This window comes from Megalobrama amblycephala, linkage group LG16 (genome assembly GCF_018812025.1).
Source record: "Megalobrama amblycephala isolate DHTTF-2021 linkage group LG16, ASM1881202v1, whole genome shotgun sequence".
NCBI lineage: Eukaryota > Metazoa > Chordata > Actinopteri > Cypriniformes > Xenocyprididae > Megalobrama > Megalobrama amblycephala.
The window spans coordinates 37,838,728-37,862,917 of record NC_063059.1 but is presented as its reverse complement, the minus strand read 5'-3'; the positions used below and the strand labels follow the sequence as shown (position 1 = coordinate 37,862,917).

The following is a 24,190-nucleotide window of genomic DNA, read 5'->3' as shown; positions in this document are numbered from 1 at the left end:
CGGTGAAAAACTATTAATTGGTTTACAGAAAGTTTCCGTACTATATACGGTGAATAACTGTGATAAATCTAATGGTACATTTAATGTAATTTTATGGTAAAATACCGTTAAATTCACAGTTTTTGGAAGTGAAAAATAACAATTCATCGTAAATATTACAGTGAAAAACCATAAATTAACATTCCCACAATTCCCTGCGTGACACTTCACATTTGATATATTTTCGTTGAAATAACTCTGTTTCTTCTTAGTTTTTCTCATTTTTTTCTAATCAGTTATGTACATTAGGGTTTTATGTTACATCTAATGTTGTTAAATTAATGTTTATTGCATTTTTAAAATTTCTTGCATGTTACCATGATGGTGTTTAGTGTGTGTGTGAATGACACTGTGCGCCTTCTATATGTTAGCGTTGTCCTTCTCAGCTTGTGGGAAATCTGCTTGTGATTAACTTTGATTCATCATGTGACTCTTATCGCCACTGTGTTTGGTGACTGTCAGTGTATTATAAAGGTACAAAACAGATATTAGTATTTCATTAGGTTGGTAAATTAACATTATATCAGTAAGTGAAATACCTTATTTTACCATAAATTTAACAGTTTTTTTTTTTATGTTGCAACTGTATTTTTTTTTACAGTAAAGTTCTGGCAACCACAGCTGCCGTTTTTTTACCGTAAATTTTACTGGGATTTTTTTTACAGTGTATTACTGTTAAATTAACAACAAATTACTGTATATATTATTATATTATAACTTTTTTTTTACTGCAAATATCCGTAAAAAGCTATGGAAAGTTGCATTTTTTACATAAAATTACTGTATAATTGACAAATCTATTTGTTTTTTTCTACCATGATTTTGGTAAAAAAAATACGTTGTCTACTGTAAAATTTAGGGTTACAAAACCAGTGTACCGTATTGTCTTTTACAGATTCCACATTTTTTTCACGGTATATTCCTGGCAACCACAGCTGCCGGTATTTTACCGTAAATTTGACAGTTTTTTTTTAACAGTGTAGAGCAGAAAATGCTCAGCGTGTTCCTTTGTCTTTTGAGTTGGTCGTGCAGCAATGACATTTTTTGATGGGGTGCAGAGCACACATTTCTGTCCGTTAGTGAGAACATTTCTCACATGATCTGCATCCTCCCTGCTGAACACAGTCTGGATATCAGCTTGTTTATCTGTACACTGAGCCGGTGGGACAATAATTGCAATTGCATACTGAACATCAGGCTTGGTCCTTGGCTGGACACTGAAAGACATAAGATTATCACAATTTTCAAGAAACTTAAAGTTATGTATTTGCCTTGTTCCTAAAAATATAACTTTCCATCATGGAACAATTTTTACATGCATTTTTCTGATTTAATATGTTGATTTTATTTAATGACTAAATAGTAAATAACATACTTGTCATCAAAATACTGGATCATTTTAGCAAGGGCGGCAGTGTTCACATCCCCTTGAATGCCTTGAACACACAGATTATACAGGCCGAGGAAGATGAGCAAACTCAATGGAACCATGAATGCCTTTGGATAACATAGCTGAAGAAAAGAATGTATACTGAGAGAAGCACAGTTTCACAACATTCCTGCTTTTAGTGTTCTTCTCATAAATTACCATTTCAAGATCATAATTAGGTTTGAACTTTGCTAGAGTAAAAAAAAGAATAAGTAATAATTAAAAATGAATTATTACAGTAACTATTTGCATACAACATTACCATGAGAGATCATGTTGATTTTGATTTTGGCAGCTGTGGTTGCCAGAATAATTTTGAAAAACATACATAAAAAACTGTAAACACATTTACAGAACAAACTGTAAATTTTACAGTTTAAACTATAATTTACAAACAAGAAAATTTGAATGTAAAGCAGTAAATTCAACAATGCACACTACAACTAAAATCTGTTTTGTACCTTTCACATATATTGACAACCACCATAATAATGCAGGTGGTAAAAGAGAAAGCCACACGAAGACACAACACTTACATAATGCAATAAACATTCATTAAACAACAGAAGATGTAACATAAAATGCTAACATGACTGATAACAAAAACTATTAAGAAGCATGATTTAAAAAAAATAATACTTTCAAATGTGGAGTGTCACAGAGGGAATTGTGGGAATATCCGGGAAATTGACATGATTAATATGTAATATTTGTTTTATAGGGCCTATCAACACTCATCCATGGCTCCCATCATGCATTGCTGCATGAATAAATTATGCAGCTGAATTGTCCTGTAATTTTCGTAGATTGTTCATGTTTGCTTTATTTTTCTGTTGTTTTGTTGTACAGTAAAGTATTTATGTTCCTCATATTGTACTGTATTTTTAGTGGTAAAATACTGGCAGCTGTGGTTGCCAGGAATTTACCGTAAAATGTATCTGGTCAAAATAAAATGCTGTAATTTGTTATACAATTTCACTGTGTTTTTTACTGTCAAAGGTTTTAATAAGGTTTAACATATTTCTGTTATTTTTACAGTTATTTACCATAATAGGGTCTATGGTTGGACGTCCAAATAGTGGACCTGTATAATTGACAAATATATTTGTTTTTTTCTACCATGATTTTGGTAAAAAAAAATATGTTGTCTACTGTAAAATTTAGGGTTACAAAACCAGTATACCGTATTGTCTTTTACAGATTCCACATTTTTTTCACGGTACATTCCTGGCAACCACAGCTGCCGGTATTTTACCGTAAATTTGACAGTTTTTTTTTAACAGTGTGGTTGGACGTCCAAATAGTGGACCTGTATAATTGACAAATATATTTGTTTTTTTCTACCATGATTTTGGTAAAAAAAAATATGTTGTCTACTGTAAAATTTAGGGTTACAAAACCAGTATACCGTATTGTCTTTTACAGATTAAAAATCTACAGATTTATACTGTGAATTCCAATGTGCACAACCCCAAAAGATGTAGTTTTACTCAAATAATACCATAAAATCTAAGGTTTTTAGACATTTTCAACATTACAATATTTAATTGTAAAATGTATGCATATTTATTTGTTTTCACAGAAAATATTTATAATTTCAACATTTTATTACAGTAAAAAACAAAGTTTTATCCAGTCTCACAATTAACGGTTATTCAATCTATTTAATACAGTAAAAGGAAGTTTTTGGTTTTACGCTCCATTACCGTTGGAATTTGACTGTGTTTTGCTGTATATTTTACTGACTTTTTTTACAGTGTATGTTTGGAAAGGCTGCTTCACAGAGCGTGCTCTTACAGTGTTGCCATGTCAACGTATAAGTGATTTTTGGGCTTGGTTCATAAATTGGTCGAGTTTATGAGTTATTACAGTTTTTCACAATTGCTGAGACACATTTCTCGAAACCTTCACCCATTCTCCTACAACAAAACCAAATTTTCAAACTGCATTCACAAAACTCCTGGAAAATTCAAACAATTGGCTCGAAACCATTTCACCTGCTCTCAAAATCAACATCAGGCAACATATAAACACTACAGAGCATTCATTATGTAAAAAACGTATAGTAATCACAACTTATTTGCTGTAATAGGCCTACTGCAAGTATAATATGGATTAAATATTGTATATTATTGAATGTCTGTATATTCAGGACTTGTATACTGTAAAAATGCAGTAGTCGTAAAAGCCCAAAAGGTCTATATAGTGTTAGTTATAGTGCACTCAAACAAAGGTGTCCTACTACACAAATGAGAGATTTATTCTGTGAGTCCGGCCTAAGGACTTTGTCAACATCAAAGGTAATGCTTTTTCTTGCCAGGCAAAGAAAAAAACCCTTGGATGTGGTGGTCTTCCGCTCCTCCGTGGAGATCTTCAACCCTGTCTGCTCGGATGTGGTGTCTGTTGATTAGTCTCGCCAGGTTTGTCTTGTTCTCTGCAGTGAGTGCACTCTCCTGACTCAGGAAGTTGTTCTGTGAAGGACACTTATTGGTAACCCTGCTGCTAGTAGAATGCCGATTTTACAGACCAATTAACAATAATAATTTGTTAATTACAGTGACAATGAAAGAACTCATTTTTTGTATATACAGCAACCTATTAATATATTAACAATGTAAAGACTACTAATGATAATTAACTAAACTTTAAGTTATTTTAGATGTAATTTCTCACTGCCATAATTTGATTATACTTCACACACTGATAGAAAGGCACTTGCTGATTAATCTTTCTAAACCTCTAAGATTTTATTATACAACATATAGAAAGGAATCAGAAAATTACACAATGACTGCAGCTGCATTGCCTGTCATGAGACCGAAATGTAAGATAATATTTACTGTAAACCTCATATTCTGGAGCTCTAAAGTAAAAGCATGCTATAGAAATTGTTTTAGAACAATGATGTTGTTGACTTCTCATGACTGAATTCTTGGTTTAACAAATGGTTGTTAACATCAAGGGCAGTGAATATGTTCTGGTTTTTATTTGTCATTGAACTCTGAATAAATCTAAATACTTTATACAGCCATATCAAATTATTGCATTTAACATATTTACTTCGCAGCACAGATGAATAAGAAAATGCATTTTAAAATGCTTTTGTTTTTGCTGTTCTTTTGTCATTCTGTGTTGGTGCACAACATGGTTGCTGTGTGGAAAATGTTAAAATTAAATAAGATTAAAATGATTCAAAAAGAAAAAAATTAATGATTAAAAAAAGAACCTGCTTCAAGAAAGATTAAACAAGGGTTGTGTGTTTGCATTTGTCCATGAAATTTTTCTGAAATGACATCACCACATAAAATTCAGCAAATATTTATTTTTCATCAAGCAGTAAGCAAGTATATATTCAGTAAGTATTACAAGATAGTTGCCGTCTACGCAGAAAGTGTTTTGCCCAGCTAAAGCAAACACTGACCAACATAATTTAGATTTTCTCCTTCAGTGATTCTGCTTGTTCAGGTGTCTTCTAGAATGGTCAATCATCACTCAATTAATCACTTAATTATCTCATTAAATTTAACACTGCTTCAGTGTTACTTTAACACTTTTATTTTAACACTTTAACACTCTTGGTCTCAAATAAACTCCCAGAAGAGTTAATTTAATACTGGGGTTTTTGCTGTGTAAATGCAGCATAAGCACAATGACTTTAAATAAGTTTTCTAAACGATTTTCCCTCTCCGATTTTTTCATTTCTGATATAAAGTTTAATATAAAGATACATGAAAATACATTTTAAATTCCCCATTGTTAACACTCATATATTTCTACCCATTATCTCTAGTGTAATTATCAGCCTCTGCTTTTCCACAACTGAAGCCACCTTGAGTATAACTGATGCACTGAGATCCAGTCAGAGAAAGAAGTGATGGATAAAAATGAATTTTATTTATAAGTAAACAATAAAATGAATTATTAAAACAATGAATGGTAAAATAAATATGTAATCAGCTTTTAATAGTAACAAAGTGATAATAAACCAGTCACATTATAGTAAAATAATATTGCCATGAGAGTAAGAGGAGCGAAAGAAGGGCCCTTCCTGCTGCAAGCGAGATTAAGGGCAAGAAAGAGTAGCAATGTAGGAATACACACACACACACACACACACACACACACACACATATATATATATATATAGGTGTATCAGGTGTCTGTGTGTATATATATAGCTAAATATTAAACATTGTGGTTTTAACACGGCAGAAAGAGCCAAATAAGAATTTTCATCATTTCTAGACCTTATGCTTATATTCTTTATATTTTGATTCCAAGTAAGAAAATGAGCGCATGCGACTTTTGACGAGGAAGGTTATCAGCCGGAAAAAAGAAAGGAAATTGAATGTCTCAAATTTTGAATTTCAGATTTACCAATCGTATTTCCAACCCAAGAAAAGAAATCAGTAAATTAAATCCTTCAATACCATATTTAGCAACAGATTCTAATTCCAAGCTAATATTATCAATGAGATAATCATGCACTGTTCCATAGCAAGGAAAAATGCCTTTCCAAACTTTTACTCCACAACAGATTCAAAGACGTGGTTCGAATGTTCCACATTTTTGTCTAGTGAACTTCTTATTTAAAATTTGATCTTTTGGGGGAATGAAGGTCAGTGGGGTTGAGAGATAACCAATATAACAACACCCTGACCATTCATGTACAGCAGTGTGGTTGAGCAATCTCCACCACAGATTATCCTTGTGTGCCGCCTGAACGGCAGTCAAAGGATGGGAATGTTTGAAGACTTGTTTCAGGCCTTCATCATGAGATCGACCCCTACGGACGATGAAGATAATGATGATGACGATAATAAAATAAGTCATTTTTTTCAATTAATGGGAACGAGGTGCATAAACGAGTATTGATCGATGTTGTTTTGATCACAGTCACAATGTGGAAATTTACCACAAAACCAGTACCGTGAGAGGGGTTTCAAAAGAGGATTTCTTTGCAGTGGACGAATTCTGGAGAGGATGACGTGTCCTGGTCCTGGAGTAAAGCAGCGAGGTCAGAAGTATCACACCTCAACTACTGCTGATGAGGTGTCAGGAAGAGAAGGAGTTGCAATGGACCTGCACCTAATACTGGGAAGTTGATGAATGCCGCTTCTCCAATGCTAACCATCAAGTGTCACTTGAAACAGTAACCTGATTGTGTGAATGTATTCAGCACAGTTTCCAGACAGCATCTATTATTCCTATGGAGGATAGAGAACACATGGAGATATATGAAATGAAACAACAACATAAAACACAATATGATCTTTCCCTAACAAGACTGATGATGCATCAACACCTTTTGCAAGAACAACATTCAGCAACTCTGTGGAGGAAAAGACAGCATTGAGAAATTCTTGTGCATGCTAAAAAAAAATGTAAATTTTATCCAGCGTGTTTCGAGTTCGCAAAGCAACTTCTCATGAAGCTTCGTGCCAGAGCGCATATTGTTTTCAAAGAAACGTGATCAACGAAAAAAGGAATCTTTCTCTCTTCTGACTACCTCTCTTTTTTCCCCTCTTTTTGAAAGTTGTGAAAACACTGTGACTGTTGTGGACTTTTTCTTTTGCTATTTGAGCAAATGGGAACACAAAAGATCTATTTAATGAGAGGCTTCATTTCTTCATATTTAATAAGAGGCTTCATTTCTCCCAGTCAAAAGAGCAAAAACAATGGTCATAACAGTAATCAACAACAGAGGCATGAAGAACGCTTAGTAAAACAGTGATTTGTGGTGTAACGAAACATCTGCACTGTACTGGAGCTTGATTCGTTTTACCATAACCACATGATCTGTGACATCCGAAGCTTCGTTTTCACACACAGCAACATGATTTCTTCATGTACTCTTGTGCAGTTTCAAGTGTGTCATTCACTTCTTTGATAAGCAAAAATCATAATACGAATAAATAAATATGTAGTTTTGTGCATGCTCATTTTGTATTAATTCCCAGTTCACAGGAACTTCAACTGATCATTCTGTGATAATCTTCTTATATTTTGCTCATCAGCCTTGCTTATTTTTTCACACATTTAGTCACGGACTCTTTTATTCATACATTGTGTAAGTAGAATGACATGTGAAAGACTTAAGATGTTCTTTGCTTTATATGGTTTTCATTGCACAAACTGATTTATTATATGAAACAGTCCAAAAATGGACGCAAAGGCAGCTTTTTCTGAGAAATGAACCTTTATGATAGAGTTGAGGGGAAAGCCTCGGCGCTTTGCAAAGCTGAATTTTTCCATCACTACGAACTGGAAATACTTTGCAATGTGGCACTTATAACACATGGCTTAAATACAGGGTCACAGGAAATGATAGGAACAAGATAGGAACTGATATGGCAAGAACATGAAGTGACATAATTCAGTGTTCAGGTGAGAGCTCCCTCTGGTGGACTGGAGCCTGATCAAACATTACACTGGCAAAAGGTATCATTTTAATTTGGGTTAGATGCATCTATTGAGTCAAGGCTTAATTTCAACAAGTACTGAACAAGTACAAGTCATTTCAACAAGAACCATTCAGAGAACAATTGAAGACTTCAGACGCAAAAGCCTCTAAGCATCTTTTTTGTCGCATTTTTATAAAGCTTGTATGTTTATGTTCAGTTATTTCACTTTAATGGCAATAAAAAGGACCTATTAATTGCTATTAAAGTGAAATAACTGAACCTAAACAAACAAGCTTGATAAAAATGCTAATTTTGAAGAAATTTCAGATGGCACTTAGAGGCTTTTGCATCTGAAGTCTTCAATTCTAAAAAAGAAACATTTTTTCTCAGTGTGAAGAATATTTTAATAATCTGAAGAACCCTTTTCCAGTATAAACAACCTTTAGTGCAATGGAAGGACTCAATGGATGTTAAAGGTTTTTCATGAGACCATCAGTGCCAATGAAAAAGAGTCTTTATTATTTAGAGTAAATAAATACCGGTCAAAAAACGAACGGTTTTTGAACGGTAAGATTTTTAATGTTTTTAAAAATAGGTTTCACCTGCTCACCAAGGCTTCATTTATCTGATCCAAAATACAGCAAAGACAGTAATATTATGAAAAATTTTTATAAAAAAATTTTAATAACTGTTTTCTATTTGAATATATTTTAAAATGCAGTTTATTTCTGTGATCAAAGCTGAATTTTCAGCATCATTACTCCAGTCATCAGTGTCACATGATCCTTCAGAAATCATTCTAATATGATTTGCTGCTCAAGAAACATTTCTGATTAATATCAATGATGAAACCCGTTGTGTACAATTAATTTCATTTTAAAATTAAAATAAATTGCATTTTAAAATATATTCAAATAGAAAACAGTTATTTTACATTTTTTAAAATATTTCACAATATTACTGTTTTTGCTGTATTTTGGATCAAATAAAAGAAACTTGGTGAGCAAAAGAGACTTCTTTTAAAAACATTAAAAAATGTTACTGTTCAAAAACTTTTGACCTGTAGTGTACCTCTAATACAAATTAAATTAAAAACAGAGTGATCATGTAAAGTATCAATATCTGAATATCACTGACCGTTGATGCTGAAGGTCCAGGGATGATGTGCGAGTCTTCTTCAGAGGTGAGAGTGAAGATGTAAGGGATGTAGATGCTATTTATAATCCTGGACCCTGGGCTGGCCCTCTTCATCATTACAAGATCAATGGAAACTGTCCACAACCACTCTCTCTTCTTCGGCAAGGTTTAAGCTTCTTGTGTGAGTAATTCACCCCTCACACAAATGTCAAATGGCCAAAAAACACAAACACTAACAACTTTTTAGGGGTAAATCATCTAAATTTGCCACCGTCATACTAAAGAATGTCTTCACTTCCTTTTTTTAGTAAACCACAGGTCAGAGGTACAACATGTTTAATTTGTTGCTCTTTTGTGAATGTGTGTATGTCTGTTAAAATGAATTATATTAATTAATCTCAGAGCCGAAGATACAAAAGCTCATCTGACATTTTTTGGGGGGAAAGCTTGATCTACTATCTGCTGAAATAAACAGGAATAATATGTTGTCTGTCATTCTTAGCGTGTTTTACAGTTGTTGTTTAATTGGAAAAAAAATTGTGTTTTTATTTAATTTCCAAAATTCCAAAGATTCCACACAACTTTTGGAACTTTGGAGCTGCTGTCAACATTGTTAGAGATTATTACTATTATTATTATTCTGTCTTTAATGACACAATGGGCTCCACAGTCAAAAACCTGGTTAAATATGAGCAAAACTGACTGTGAAAATTTGTTAATCTTTTATTCAAAACATTCACCAAAATCGAACCTTTAATTTAAGTTAAAAGAAAAAAATTCTTATAAAACAAATAGTGTTTCTGAAATATATGCATTCCATAATTACTGGCACCCTATACCCATTCTAATGAATAAAACTCTAACTGAAGTATATCCCTGTATATATGTTATGTTTTTAAGTTCATCTTAGCAATCAGGAACATTTAAGTGATAATTCATGACTTCCCGGTTCAATGGGCTGTATGAAGTGACAGGTGGTGTGGTGAGGTGAAAAACACTGCTTGGATATTATAACTAAAACTGCTGCACTAAAAAAAAAATTAAAATAAAAGTATAATTTAATATAATTTAAGTATAATTTAAAAAAAATTATACTTTGGATGCGGGCTCATTAGTTTGTGAGAGTCTAATGTATACAATCATATTAGGGCTGTCACGATATACGATATTCAATTTATCACACCACGGTTATTGTGGCCAAAAGAATTCACGATATCGATATATCAATATATCGCAATGTCTATAGAATCCTGAAAAGTTTTTTTCTTTCAGGGTTGCTGCACATTTTTTAAAGTCAAATTTAAGGCTTTTTAAGACCTGAAGAAATAAAAATTAATACTAGCCTAGTAGCCTATACATTATGGCTGTTACCAATCAAATGACATCATTATCAACAGATCCATCTTTGCAATACAGAGGTGACACAGCATGAGAAGTGGCATTAATATATTTACACAGCATTTAGAATTTGTCTACATAAATTTAATTCAATATTTAAATATGGATTTTTTTTCTAACTTTAACTTTTTAATTAAAAAGTACCTTAAATATTAAACTAAACTGCCAGTAGGTGGCAGCAAGTCACCGTCTTAATGAGTGAGTGAGTGAGTCATTCATTCAACCAATTTGTTCAAATGACTGATTCATTCAGTAACGAAGCAAGTGCCCATCTTAATTTTAACTTCAAAACGCAAATTCAGTCAGTATAACAAAAAACATTTCTGTTGCACGTGGTCTCTGTTCTGCTGTTCATCATTTTGAAATTTAGAAAAAATAAACAATATTAAAAATACTACTGTCTAAAATGTAACTCACATTGTTCATTTAACAATAAGTTGAAGGAACATTGGATTTGGGGAAAACGGCACTCTTGCTCGTGTGATATTGTAATACAACTACATCTTATCATATGATTAATTGACAAAAACTCATCAGGGCAAAAAATGCCCATGTATCTTGAATTTTGAGGGCATGTAACTGCATGCATAGATTAAAATTCTGTAATTTATTACTCACCCTCATGTCGTTCCACACCCGTAAGACCTTTGTTCATCTTCAGAATACAAATTAAGATATTTTTGATGAAATCTGAGAGCTTTCTTAACCACCCATTGGCTGCAACATAATTGCAACTTTTAAGGTCCAGAAAGGTAGTAAGGATTCAACCTTAATGTTATGAAGCGACGAGAATACTTTGTGTGCGCAAAAATAACGACTTTGTTCAACAATTTTTCCTTTTCCCTGTCATTCTTCTACGCAGTTGACGCAGTGCAGGCTTCCGTGTTTATGTCCCAACGTAAATTCTGGCGTGAATATGGAAGCTCTGCACTACATCAACTGTGTAGAAGACTGACAGGAAAAAGGAAAATTTGCTGAATAAATTTGTTATTTTTGTTTTGTTTTTTTGTGCACAAAAAGTATTCTTGTCGCTTTATAGCATTAAGGTTGAACCACTGTAGTCATGTTGACTATTTTAACCATGTTTTTAAAAAACCTCTTGGATTTCATCAAAAATATCTTAGTTTGTGTTCCAAAGATGAACAAAGGTCTTACGGGTGCAGAATGACACGAGGGTGAGTAATGACAGAAATTTCATTTTTGGGTGAGTAAAAGTTTAAATGTTGATCCTGGAGTCTGGACTTTCCCTCTTCCTCAACATCATTTGCAAAATCAACGGAAACCACATAATTACTCACTCTTTCTCTAAGGTCTTTGGGAGAGTTTAAGCATCTTCTCATGTGAGTAATCCAGCCCTACACAAATATCATATTGCCACAAACACAAATATAAGTCTCAGTATGTCATCTAAATATACCACCTTCATACCAAAGAATGTCTTTAACCAACAAGATTTGATGGCATTAAGTGGCATTAAAGAGTGTTACTGTTCATATGTTGTTGTTGAGGTCTTGAGGGCAGCAGTGATACCAAACTAATCAAAAAGCTCAAAGAGGTCAGTGTCTATGTGTGCAATATGTAGATTAAAAGCAAAACTGCAAACTTAAGCCAACATGTAAAACTGAGTAATACAAGTTTATTTCACACGGCAACCATAATATTATAAGTCACCCTGGATCACCCAAATGTTGTGAGTCTACATGTATCGATGATATAATTCAAAATGATGTAAATTACTGTATCTTTCGTCTCCTTTGAGGGGGTTCAGCACTGATCAGAGAGTTTTGAGTTTTGATATTTTCCTGGTATAGAAAAACAAAGATTTCAAAACTTTCTTTGTTTTTATTTATTACAAATCATTTATTTGCATTTTTATAAAGTATCATAATCATAGATATTAATAATCAACCTGTAGATTTTCATTAGTATGGTTTTAGTACGATTTCTTGCTTGTATTGCACTCTTTAAAAAACACTAAAACTGTTATTTTAAAGAAAAACAGCCAAAATCCTCAATAATAAACATTAAAAAATGAGCTAAATAAGGAAGCAGGTGTCAGATGCTTCTAGTAATTAGAATCTTTTTCCTTGTATCTAGAGGACCTATATTTACTTCACAGTCGTGCAAACGGGATCTCAAAATTAAATGTCAAAACTTCAATTCATTAACTTAGTCTGTTTTTAGTAGCTAGTAGTGCATGACTAATTTCAGTAAGTCTGCCTTGACTCTTGGATTGCTGAGTTTGTGTTTATCGTTTTATTGCCCCATTGATCATTGTCCTATGAGGTGAGCCCTCATCTGCTGCCAGCCAAATATCAACAGATGCCAAAATGATGATTATTTCTAACTGTACTAGAACAGGGCAGTGTTTCCCACACCTTCACAAGGATGACATTCACTCTCACTCACACAGCTGAAGAGGGGAACATGCGCCACAATCTTCTTTAACTCAAAGTTCTTTTGATGATCTTCCATGGTTTAGTTAGATCAAAAGATTTTTGAAAAGCTTTCATTGAACTCCAGTTCTCCAGGCTGGCCAGGCTGTTATAAGAGCTCGACTCATTAAGGCAGGATTTAACACAGGGAGATTTAGGTGTAGAAGATAGTACAGTTCTCCTCCTTTCATTTATTCAACAGGTTTTCAGTGAGTAAGTGAATAAGAGACGCTTTCCTGTATACTAAATCCCATGTTTTAACACCTGCCACAATGAAAACTTTACCTTTGTAAATGTAACTTATTTTCTATCTTATATTCTTTTCCACATCAGCTTTCTTCTCAGTTAGAAAGTTGTCATGTGTAGATGAGAAATCCTTTTCACATTGATTCTTATGATGGCTACTGCGTGTTTCTGTGGATGATTTTCTGCACTGAAATTCTGTTAAATGTGAAACCTTTTACCTTTAAAGGGTAATAGGTCATTCATTATTTGCAGTAATATGAGGCATACTTACTTTTAGTCATAGAAGTTTACAATATATAACCAACAGTATGAATGTCCACAGTCTGTGGCTCTGCACTTAGAGTTAAAAGTAAAAGCAGAAAGAGTCCACTAAGTGGAGCCACTGAGTTCTAGATTGATAAAACAACAAAAAGCAACAATGGAATAAGAAATTATCCTAATAACATTCCCAAACAAAGGTTAAAATGTAGAGATGTGGTGAATAACGTGTGTGTGTGTGTGTGTGTGTGTGTGTGTGTGTGTGTGTGTGTGTGTGTGTGTGTGTGTGTGTGTGTGTGTGTGTGTGTGTGTGTGTGTGTGTGTGTTTTTGTCAAATATTAGTCCTTCAATTGTCAATAAGTACTTCTGTTTGCCATGTTTTGCACATTTGACAAATAATGCAACAAGTATCCATCCATGAACACAGTTATGTGAGAGAAACAGATAGAGTACAAATGTCATGACAGTATACTTCATTTAAATATGTCCATAATTTAGTAGTATATTAAATATACTTGTAGTTTACAGAAGGATAAATACATTTTGGGCTCATTTGAAAGCTAAATTAATAATACTTTTGATACATTTAATATTTATGATGAGTTTTATTTTGAAAGAACGTGTTATTCAGTTGTGTTGTGTGTAGTCTTTTTTTTTTTTTTTGCATTTAACAGCCTGATATATCTACACTCATTTAGGTAACACATATTCAACTACTTTTAATGCAAATATCTAATCAGCATCAAAGGAACTCAGTGCTTTTGGGTGTCTAAACATGGACAACACGACTTGCTGAAGTTCAATGATCATCAGAATAAAGAAAGGCGATTTAAGTGACTTTGAACGTGGCATATTGTTGGTGCCAGACGGGCTGGTATTTCAGAAACTGCTGATCTACTGGGATTTTCACACTCAGCCACCTCTAGGGTTTACAGAGAATGCTCCGATGAAGAAAATATCCAGTGAGTGGCAGATCTGTGGCTGAAAACGGCTTGTTGATGTCAGAGGTCAGAGGAGAATGACCAGACTGGTTCAGCTGATAGAAAGACAACAGCAACTCAAATAACCATTCGTTACAACCGAGGTCTGCAGAAGAGCATCTCTGAACATGCAACAACCTTGAAGCAGATGATCTACAGGAGCAGAAGACTCCTGTCAGCTGAGAACAGCAAACTGAGGCTCAAAGCTCAAATTATCTCAAACGGGTTTCTTGAACATGACAGTGAGTTCACTAGACACAAATGTCCTCCACAGTCACCAGATCTCAATCCAGTAGATCACCTTTGGGATGTGGAGGAATGGGAGATTCACATAAAATCTGCAGCAACTGTGTGATGCTTTCGTGACAACATGGACCAGCACTTTGTTGAATCTCTGCCATACTTTGAAGGCAAAATGGGGTCCAACCCAGTACTAGCAAGATACCTAATAAAGTTTCCAGTGAGTGAATATTTTCCTATCTGAGGAGAGCTGTCTGTTTGTCCAAGTTTGTTCATGGCGAGATGTGGCAACACTGTTGATACCAGTCGATACAGTCATGTGTAACCCTTACTGTCTAAAACTGAAACATCACTGAAAGCTGATCATCATCAATTTGTATATCTGCATTTTCTCATAGTTGTGTCTATGGATTAGTCTGTCTTTACTTTCTGTATTACACTTAGCCTCATTTTCACTTCCATTTCCAGTGTGTTACCCAGAAAGCAATTTCTGCAATTTCTTTGTTTGTTTAAAATAGGTTCATCCCCGAGGCCTGACGCCGACACCCACTGTGTCTGTCTTCACTCACCCCAACAGCTGCATTAAGCTTGTTTTCTTTCTTGTCATTTATGTTAACAATGTACCAGAGTTCTCAAATAAATACAAACACTCATACACCTGCACTATTCACAATACACCACCTTTTGCATTTTGCCTACTGTATATGAAAGGCCTTCTTATATCCTCCCTTTTGACTTTTTATGACACACGTGTTTATGTGCATTATACTTTCATCTCGAAATAAAACTCAAACACAAAGGTGCCAAGCAGAAGAATTTTATTTGTTGAAGTAGGAAGCAAGATTATTTTTTAAATGCATTTTACTTCTTCATCTAAGCATGCTGAATTTCAAAACAAAGGATAGTAGATCTTAACACAGAATCACATGTGAAAGAAATGAATGTTACTAACATAACTGTTAGATCTCTCTTTAAGGCAAACAGTGTGCATCTATGGCGGTGTTTCCTTCCCCTTTACAAGCATAACACTGATTCTCACTCACACAGCGGAAGAGAGGAACATGAGCCACAATCTGCTTAAACTTAGTCTGAAGATCTTTTTCTGTGTCAAACTTCCAGAAATCCTTGAAGACAAAAGCTTTAATACCATCATGATCTTTCCAGTTCTTCAGAGCCTCTATAATGCTGTGACTCCCTGTAGCACTCAGACACGTGTCAACACAGGGAGAATCAAATGTGTAGAAAACAGAGCAGCTGTCTTTTCTTTTATTCAAAAGTTTGGTCATAGGTGAATTGTCAGCAGGATTCAGCAGGAGAGACTCTGAATGCATGTTGAATTGCTTCTTTTTACTAATTACAACCTTCCTAGTTCCTGCAGCGATGAGCTCTGAACCTTGGTAAAGTGCGTTTGTTTCATCAGTAATTGCATTTTTCACATTGAAAGCATTCTCCTGAGTCAGGAAGTTGTTCTGTGCAGGAAAGAAGTTCTGTTGACACTGATGCTTCGGCACATTGATGGCTGCAGCGTACTGACGTTCAACTCCATCACTGTCGACTCTCTTATAGCTGGAAAACAGTAAAGTATCAAGATCAAGTATTTAAGGTGACTAATGATGACACACTCCCATGTTTTGAATCCATGGCCATTTGACCGAGTGCTTCTCATTTCTCTGTTCCCTCTTTGCTTAACTGTAAACGTTTAATTTTTCATAGACTATGGAGACAGACTTACTTCTGCTCAAAGAAGTTGATAATACGGCCGAGAGTATTGATGTCCACAGTGTCGTCTTCAACACTTTCTGTCCAGTCGGGAAGCAGAAAGAGCAGCAGGAGTCCACTCAGAAACACAGTGAACTTCTGAAATCACAAAACAGCACACACACACACACACACACACAGAGAAAAACAAAATAAATTGATAAATATCATGTGCATAGTTCATTATAGTAGAAAAACAAGCCCATTCAAAGTGACCTGCACATACTACCTCTCACCAACACCACTATCTATTAATAATAACTGCTAGTAAATCCTGAATGTGACTGACCATGTTTGTTGTTCCAAATCTTCAAGCCCAGAGATGATGTGTGAGTCTTCAAAGAAAAAGGAGTGATAAGAGTGAAAGAGGAAGGGAATGGGATTTATTCTGAGTCAGGACCAGCCCTCTTCTTGGAAAAAAAACAAATGAACATAAAATTACTAAGAAAACTGCCTTAATCACTGACTTTCACATTCTTGAACAATGTCATTGGCCTTTTTTGTTTGTACAGCTCAGTAACATAGGCGGAGTGTGTGTAAGGCTGGGCAAGGCTTAGCCTTCCCCTAACCATGGACTTAAAGGATTAGTTCACTTTCAAATTAAAATTTCCTGATAATTTACTCACCCCCATGTCATCCAAGATGTTCATGTCTTTTTTTCTTCAGTCGAAAAGAAATTAAGGTTTTTGATCAAAAACATTCCAGGATTTTTCTCCATATAGTGGACTTAAATGCAGCCCAAACGGCTGAAGGTCAAAATTACAGTTTCATTGCAGCTTCAAGGCGTTCTACACAATCCCAGACGAGGAATAAGGGTCTTATCTAGAGAAACCATCACTCATTTTCTAAAAAAAATAAATAAAATTGTATACATTTTAACCATGAATGCTCATCTTGAACTAGCTCTCTTCTTCTTCTTCTTTATTAGAATTAAGTGCATCACTGCCCTCCACAGGTCAAAGTTTGAACTAAATTGTCATATACAATATGCTAGTGCAAGTATATAACAATTAGTTCAAACTTTGACCTCTGGAGGGCAGTAATATACAGGTCCTTCTCAAAAAATTAGCATATTGTGATAAAGTTCATTATTTTCCATAATGTAATGATAAAAATTAAACTTTCATATATTTTAGATTCATTGCACACCAACTGAAATATTTCAGGTCTTTTATTGTTTTAATACTGATGATTTTGGCATACAGCTCATGAAAACCCAAAATCTCAAAAAATTAGCATATCATGAAAAGGTTCTCTAAATGAGCTATTAACCTAATCATCTGAATCAACTAATTAACTCTAAACACCTGCAAAAGATTCCTGAGGCTTTTAAAAACTCCCAGCCTGGTTCATTACTCAAAACCGCAATCATGGGTAAGACTGCCGACCTGACTGCTGTCCAGAAGGCCATCATTGACACGCTCAAGCGAGAGGGTAAGACACAGAAAGAAATTTCTGAACGAATAGGCTGTTCCCAGAGTGCTGTATCAAGGCACCTCAGTGGGAAGTCTGTGGGAAGGAAAAAGTGTGGCAAAAAACGCTGCACAACGAGAAGAGGTGACCGGACCCTGACGAAGATTGTGCAGAAGGACCGATTCCAGACCTTGGGGGACCTGCGGAAGCAGTGGACTGAGTCTGGAGTAGAAACATCCAGAGCCACCGTGCACAGGCGTGTGCAGGAAATGGGCTACAGGTGCCGCATTCCCCAGGTCAAGCCACTTTTGAACCAGAAACAGCGGCAGAAGCGCCTGACCTGGGCTACAGAGAAGCAGCACTGGACTGTTGCTCAGTTTTGCATGTCATTCGGAAATCAAGGTGCCAGAGTCTGGAGGAAGACTGGGGAGAAGGAAATGCCAAAATGCCTGAAGTCCAGTGTCAAGTACCCACAGTCAGTGATGGTCTGGGGTGCCATGTCAGCTGCTGGTGTTGGTCCACTGTGTTTTATCAAGGGCAGGGTCAATGCAGCTAGCTATCAGGAGATTTTGGAGCACTTCATGCTTCCATCTGCTGAAAAGCTTTATGGAGATGAAGATTTCGTTTTTCAGCACGACCTGGCACCTGCTCACAGTGCCAAAACCACTAGTAAATGGTTTACTGACCATGGTATTACTGTGCTCAATTGGCCTGCCAACTCTCCTGACCTGAACCCCATAGAGAATCTGTGGGATATTGTGAAGAGAAAGTTGAGAGACGCAAGACCCAACACTCTGGATGAGCTTAAGGCCGCTATCGAAGCATCCTGGGCCTCCATAACACCTCAGCAGTGCCACAGGCTGATTGCCTCCATGCCACGCCGCATTGAAGCAGTCATTTCTGCAAAAGGATTCCCGACCAAGTATTGAGTGCATAACTGAACATAATTATTTGAAGGTTGACTTTTTTTGTATTAAAAACACTTTTCTTTTATTGGTCGGATAAAATATGCTAATTTTTTGAGATAGGAATTTTGGGTTTTCATGAGCTGTATGCCAAAATCATCAGTATTAAAACAATAAAAGACCTGAAATATTTCAGTTGGTGTGCAATGAATCTAAAATATATGAAAGTTTAATTTTTATCATTACATTATGGAAAATAATGAACTTTATCACAATATGCTAATTTTTTGAGAAGGACCTGTACTTAGCAGTGTCTACACTGCTGGAATTCTAATAGAAAAGAAGAAGAAGAGAGCTAGTTCAAGACGAGCTTCTATGGTTAAAACGTATATAATTTAAAAAAAATGTTGGTTTCTTTAGATAAGACCCTTATTCCTCATCTGGGATCGTTTAAAGCTGCAGTGAAACTGCAATTTTGACCTTCAACCGTTTGGAGGCTATTGAAGTCCACTATAAAGAGAAAAATCCTGGAATGTTTTCATCAAAAACCTTAATTTAATTTCTTTTCGACTGACAAAAGAAAGACATGAATATCTTGGATGGCATGGGGGTGAGTAAATTATCATTAAATTTTAATTTGAAAGTGAACTAATCCTTTAAGACTACTGTCGAAGTTTCTCACTCAAACATGGACTGCTGCTGCTTTTAGGGGGAAAAGCTGTCTATGCTGGTCTAGGATCAGTTTTCTCCATAATAATAGCAGATTTGGAGTCTGTGCTTTTGAGAGCATCAACGGTTTCTATTTACAATGTGTTTTGCGGCATTAAGCAGTGTAGCAAATCACAAACAAATATGTTGATTTCTTGAATGCAATGGCCAATCAGACATGTTTAAGTTAGTATCTACTCACCACTCAAAATGCCAGTTTTTGTCCAGTTCTACCAGAAAGACTCGGGAGGCAAGATAATGAAACACTGATATTTATTACCAAACAGCAAGCAGAATATATATATAAAGTTAATGATCTTTGGCGTAGGCCCCGTCCGTAGCTCACGTCCTGAGGGTTGCAGACTTTGCATTTCCTGCCTGAAGCTGAAGGCAGGGGCGTAGCCAACCCCCGGGGAGTAAGGACAGGGACCATCCTGGTGGTGGTGGGGAGGATGGAGGTGAAGTTCGCGTCAGCATCTGCGAACTCAGACAAGTGTAAGTACCAATCTTTTATACTCCAAGTGTTAGATAATGATTGGTTAGATCTGAATTAATAAGTGACGTAACATTTGAGTCTTCCCGGCAGAACTTGCGCTAGAGCTTCATTTCTGCATGCTCGCAAATCCTCTCATTATAAGTTAACTTGTAACAAACTAAGTGTAGAAATTCAGTCAGCTTCATTAATTATAGCGGATCTTTGTGAGATTGCGATGAATTGAGATGAGTGACAGCTTTCTAGTAATCATAAAGGGAACGCTCTTTGCACTTTTTCTAGTCGTGCACAGCTCAGACCTCAGACTGTCCACTTAAACTCGTGGCAACAGTGTAAAAATAACCCAATTCTGAGGGAAAACAGCAGACTTGGCAACACATTCAGCCCTACATCATATGGCACAGCTGTGCTTCAGGCGACCCGGCTCGAGGTTTCTCAAGCCCACATCAAAGTTTGTTCACAAAATTGATATTTGCTATACTATTGAAAATGGACTTTTTCGCTCTGTGTAATTTTATAAAGCCTTGTAACGTTTTACTTTTAAAGGGTAAGTTTACCCAAAAATGAAAATTCTGTCATTAATTACTCACCCTCATGTTGTTCCACACTCGTAAGACCTTCGTTCATCTTCAGAACACAAATTAAGATATTTTTGATAATATGCGATGGCTCAGTGAGGCCTCTATTGACAGCAAGATAATGAACACTTTCAATGCCCAGAAAGCTACTAAAGACGTATTTAAAACAGGTTATGTGACTACAGTGGTTCAACCTTAATGTTATAAAGCGACGAGAATACTTTTGGTGCGGCAAAAAACAAAATAACGAATTTATTCAACAATATCTAGTGATGGGCAATCTCAAAACACTGCTTCATGAAGCTTTGAAGCTTTGCGAATCTTTTGTTTTGAATCAGTTTCAGAGCGTGTATCAAACTGCCAAAGTCACGTGAACTATTGAAACACTTATGACGAAACAAAGCCTTGTTTACTGAAATCACGTGACTTTGGCACTCCAAACCACTGATTCGAAACAAAAGACTCCTAAAGCTTTGAAGCTTCATGAAGCAGTGTTTTGAAATCGCCCATCACTAGATATTGTTGAATAATGTCTTTTTTTTTTTTTTTTTTTTTTTTTGGTGCACAAAAAAGTATTCTCGTCACTTCATAACATTAAGATTGAACCACTGTAGTCACATGAACTGTTTTAAATATGTCTTTAGTAACTTTCTGGGCATTGAAAGTGTTAACTTGCTGTCAATAGAGGCCTCACTGAGCCATTGGATTTCATCAAAAATATCTTAATTTGTGTTCTGAAGATGGTCTTACAGGTGTGGAACGACTTGAGGGTGAGTAATAAAGGACATAATTTTCATTTTTGGGTGAACTAACCCTTTAAGGTGCGATGTGACCTGGTTAAAAAATTAAGTTAAAAGAAACATCAACAAGTGGCCTTGGAGAAAGTAGAAACAGGAATAAAATATTTACCTGTAGGCCTAATCCAACCAAACCTGCAAATCCATCATATTGTGTATACCATGACATTAACCACAGCTTGACATTATATTTGTCAAGACACCATGGTTTCTTTGAAATGTCTTGGTGTACGAGATAAATACTGTTAGTTAGACAGGACACTGTTGACACCCTAATTATCATCATAAGACTATATACTTTGAAGATTTTTATGGTGTGCATAGCAATGTTCAACTTTTTTCCTTTTGCCATTTCTTAATTAGTTGTTTTCCAGGCTGTAGAAAACTGTTATTTCAGAATGTTAATGGACTTCATGTCTCTGCAATAAAACTTGAAAAGATGAAGTAGCATTATTTTAGAGTTGATTTGGTGGTAGAGTCGCAGGTGTAATCACACACCAGTAGGGGGCAGCATTGCAATAATAATAAATCAGCAGGTTTCTGGGGAAACGCAACAGTGTGCATAAATATGAAATAGATAATGAGAGAGGGGAAAACTAGAAATTTAGAGCAGTATACATGTGAACAGTTTAAGGAAGTATTTAACTGTACTAAATAGTTCAGAGCCAATGGAGCTTTGCTTTGAATCTATTTTTGTTGTTGGAGAAGAAATTAACAAGCTACCTGGTCAGATTTAGTTTGAAAGATGAGCTAAATGATATTACCTTCTTATTTAACTGTTACATGAAAACAGTATCTCACTCACAATCACTGTTGTCTCAACAGCTCTCTTGCCTGCAAAAAAAACTGCATTGTGATTTTTGAAAATGTTAAACCAAACTGAAGCACAATAAATTGTAAAGCATATCAAATGACTTTCATGCTCATTATTATTTTAATAAAAAAGCTATTTCCCTCTAATTATAGAAGAATCAACAACAAATGCATTTCTCATATGAGAGCGTAATCAAGTCAAGGCACATGTTTGAGGATCAGATGAAAAACAGACTGTAGTTTTATTTTCATCTGCCTGAGCTCGTCCTCTCTCTCTGTGATGAACATGTGCTAGACCTGTGAACTTTACACTTTGACCTCTCAGATGATGGAGCAGGGTGAAGGAGAGGTCTCTGTTTGAAGGTTGGCATTTACAGGGGAAGACAGCGGGTCAGAGGAAGCTTCTGAGAGAACCAGTGAAAGAAAGAAAGATGCATGAGTTTGACATAAAATAGCATCTGTCTCCCTGTCCGTTATTCTGGAGGTGTTTTGAGGAGGTTTTCAGGTGAAGTGTTTGATCAGCTGAGGAAGAACAGAGACATGAATCACCCTGGAAAGTGTGAAACATCAGTTATGAATGCAGACAGATGTTTGAGAGATGTATAACCTTGTTTTATGTATCATAATGACATTTTGAGTGAATTATGACGACAATATACAGACTAATTTAAAATCCTAAACTTTGTGCTTTTAAGAAAAGCCATATTAGCTTTATGAATCTATTTTGCAATTGACAATATCCATTGATGCACGCACAGACAGGGTTTATTGTTATACAGTGAATGATTTAATTAGGCAAAATATCTGGAGGATAAAGATATGCAATCACACACACATACAAAATAAATTAATAAAAAAAACATTCAGAGTTTTTGTGGCTGTATTGTCTATTTTTGAGCATTTTTAGTTTTTATCAGAAGAAAAACAACAGTTTAGTCTGGGGAATGGATGCATGAGCACATTTTATATAGCCATCTTAAGCATATCAGATAATATTAAATCAGTAGAAATATATTTAATAAAAATAAAAAAAAAGTCATTTTTCACAGTGCATCTTTGCAACACCACGCATAACAGCACCGCTATAGGATTTTTGAAATGTATAATAAAACACAGTTTGGTTTCTAACTCACTTAGAAGGTAGGCTATACTATGTAGGCTAGACTAACTGTCTTTTAGTTCAAAATTAAGTTAATACATCCGTCTTCCAAAATGTTTTTGTATTACCCTGATTCACTATGAAAAGCTGTTATAAGTGTTTCTATTTTAGACCTGACGGGATGGTTTTAGCGGGAAATTGTGTGCATGCGTCACTCGCCCGTGCGTCTTATATCTGTAAAAGAAAAGTTGCTCCGGCTACTTTGACTTGTGACTAGTGTGAAAGTGGAGAAAGGTTTAAATGGAGCAGCTAAATCTCCAACCTCCGGGGAATCACCCATTTTAAACAAACGAGAGTCAACAGAAACAGAAGTGTTGTAAAAGTGACGTGGAGATGGCGTTTCTTTACTGAACAGGTGAGTAGGTATTTTATTGAGCAGATATATTGCCATATGTATCTCTTTAACAGGTTTATTTGACCGTTCGCGAAGAGCCGCCCCCTTTAGTTACTGTTGCTATGTCCGATGAGCCATGGCGCTGTCACGCCACACACGTGAAAAATACAACACGGAGCAAAGAGGAAGCTGACAACGCGTCGACAGACAAGACAGAGCAGGTTACTTTTGATGTGAAACAAAGTCTCAAATGTCAAATTTTGTATTTTTAAAGAAATTTAAACAATAAATACCGTTATGTGGCTCTTTAATGTGTCATGACAGCGATTGCATGAAACGATCATCTCTTCTTAAAAGTTAATTAATATCATCAAATAAACATGAATGAACCACATTTCAACCACAGAAAGACATCAGTACATATCAGTTTTCAAGTTCAAGTCCACCAACGTCTACTAAAGGCCAGAACACACCAAGCCGACGCCGACGAATAGTGGCGACGAAAGCAGACTGCGGGGTTGGCTCACGACGGCAGCGTCTGTGTCCAAAGTTGCCCTGACACACCAAACCAACACTCGAAAGCCAACGTCCAAGTAGCAAGTCAGTTCTGCGCCTGCGTGAGATGAAATCAAAGCCACTGGAAGGCAAGCCTGCAACCTTTAGCCA

At 35.6% G+C, this 24,190-nt stretch overlaps 2 protein-coding genes across 2 annotated transcripts in view; both read right to left on the bottom strand.

Moving 5' to 3' along the window:
* The window catches only part of LOC125248560 (NACHT, LRR and PYD domains-containing protein 12-like), a 1,264,817-nt gene that overhangs the window by 842,601 nt on the left and 398,026 nt on the right, over positions 1–24,190 (bottom strand). The gene's annotated exons all lie outside the window — the stretch shown is intronic.
* Positions 15,368–16,778, bottom strand: LOC125248698. The gene is made up of 3 exons (XM_048160818.1): positions 16,614–16,778; positions 16,299–16,423; positions 15,368–16,132 (listed from the first exon to the last, which is right to left on the bottom strand). Exons 1-3 carry the CDS (start codon positions 16,614–16,616, stop codon positions 15,538–15,540), a joined length of 723 nt encoding a protein of 240 aa, XP_048016775.1. The 5' UTR covers positions 16,617–16,778; the 3' UTR covers positions 15,368–15,537.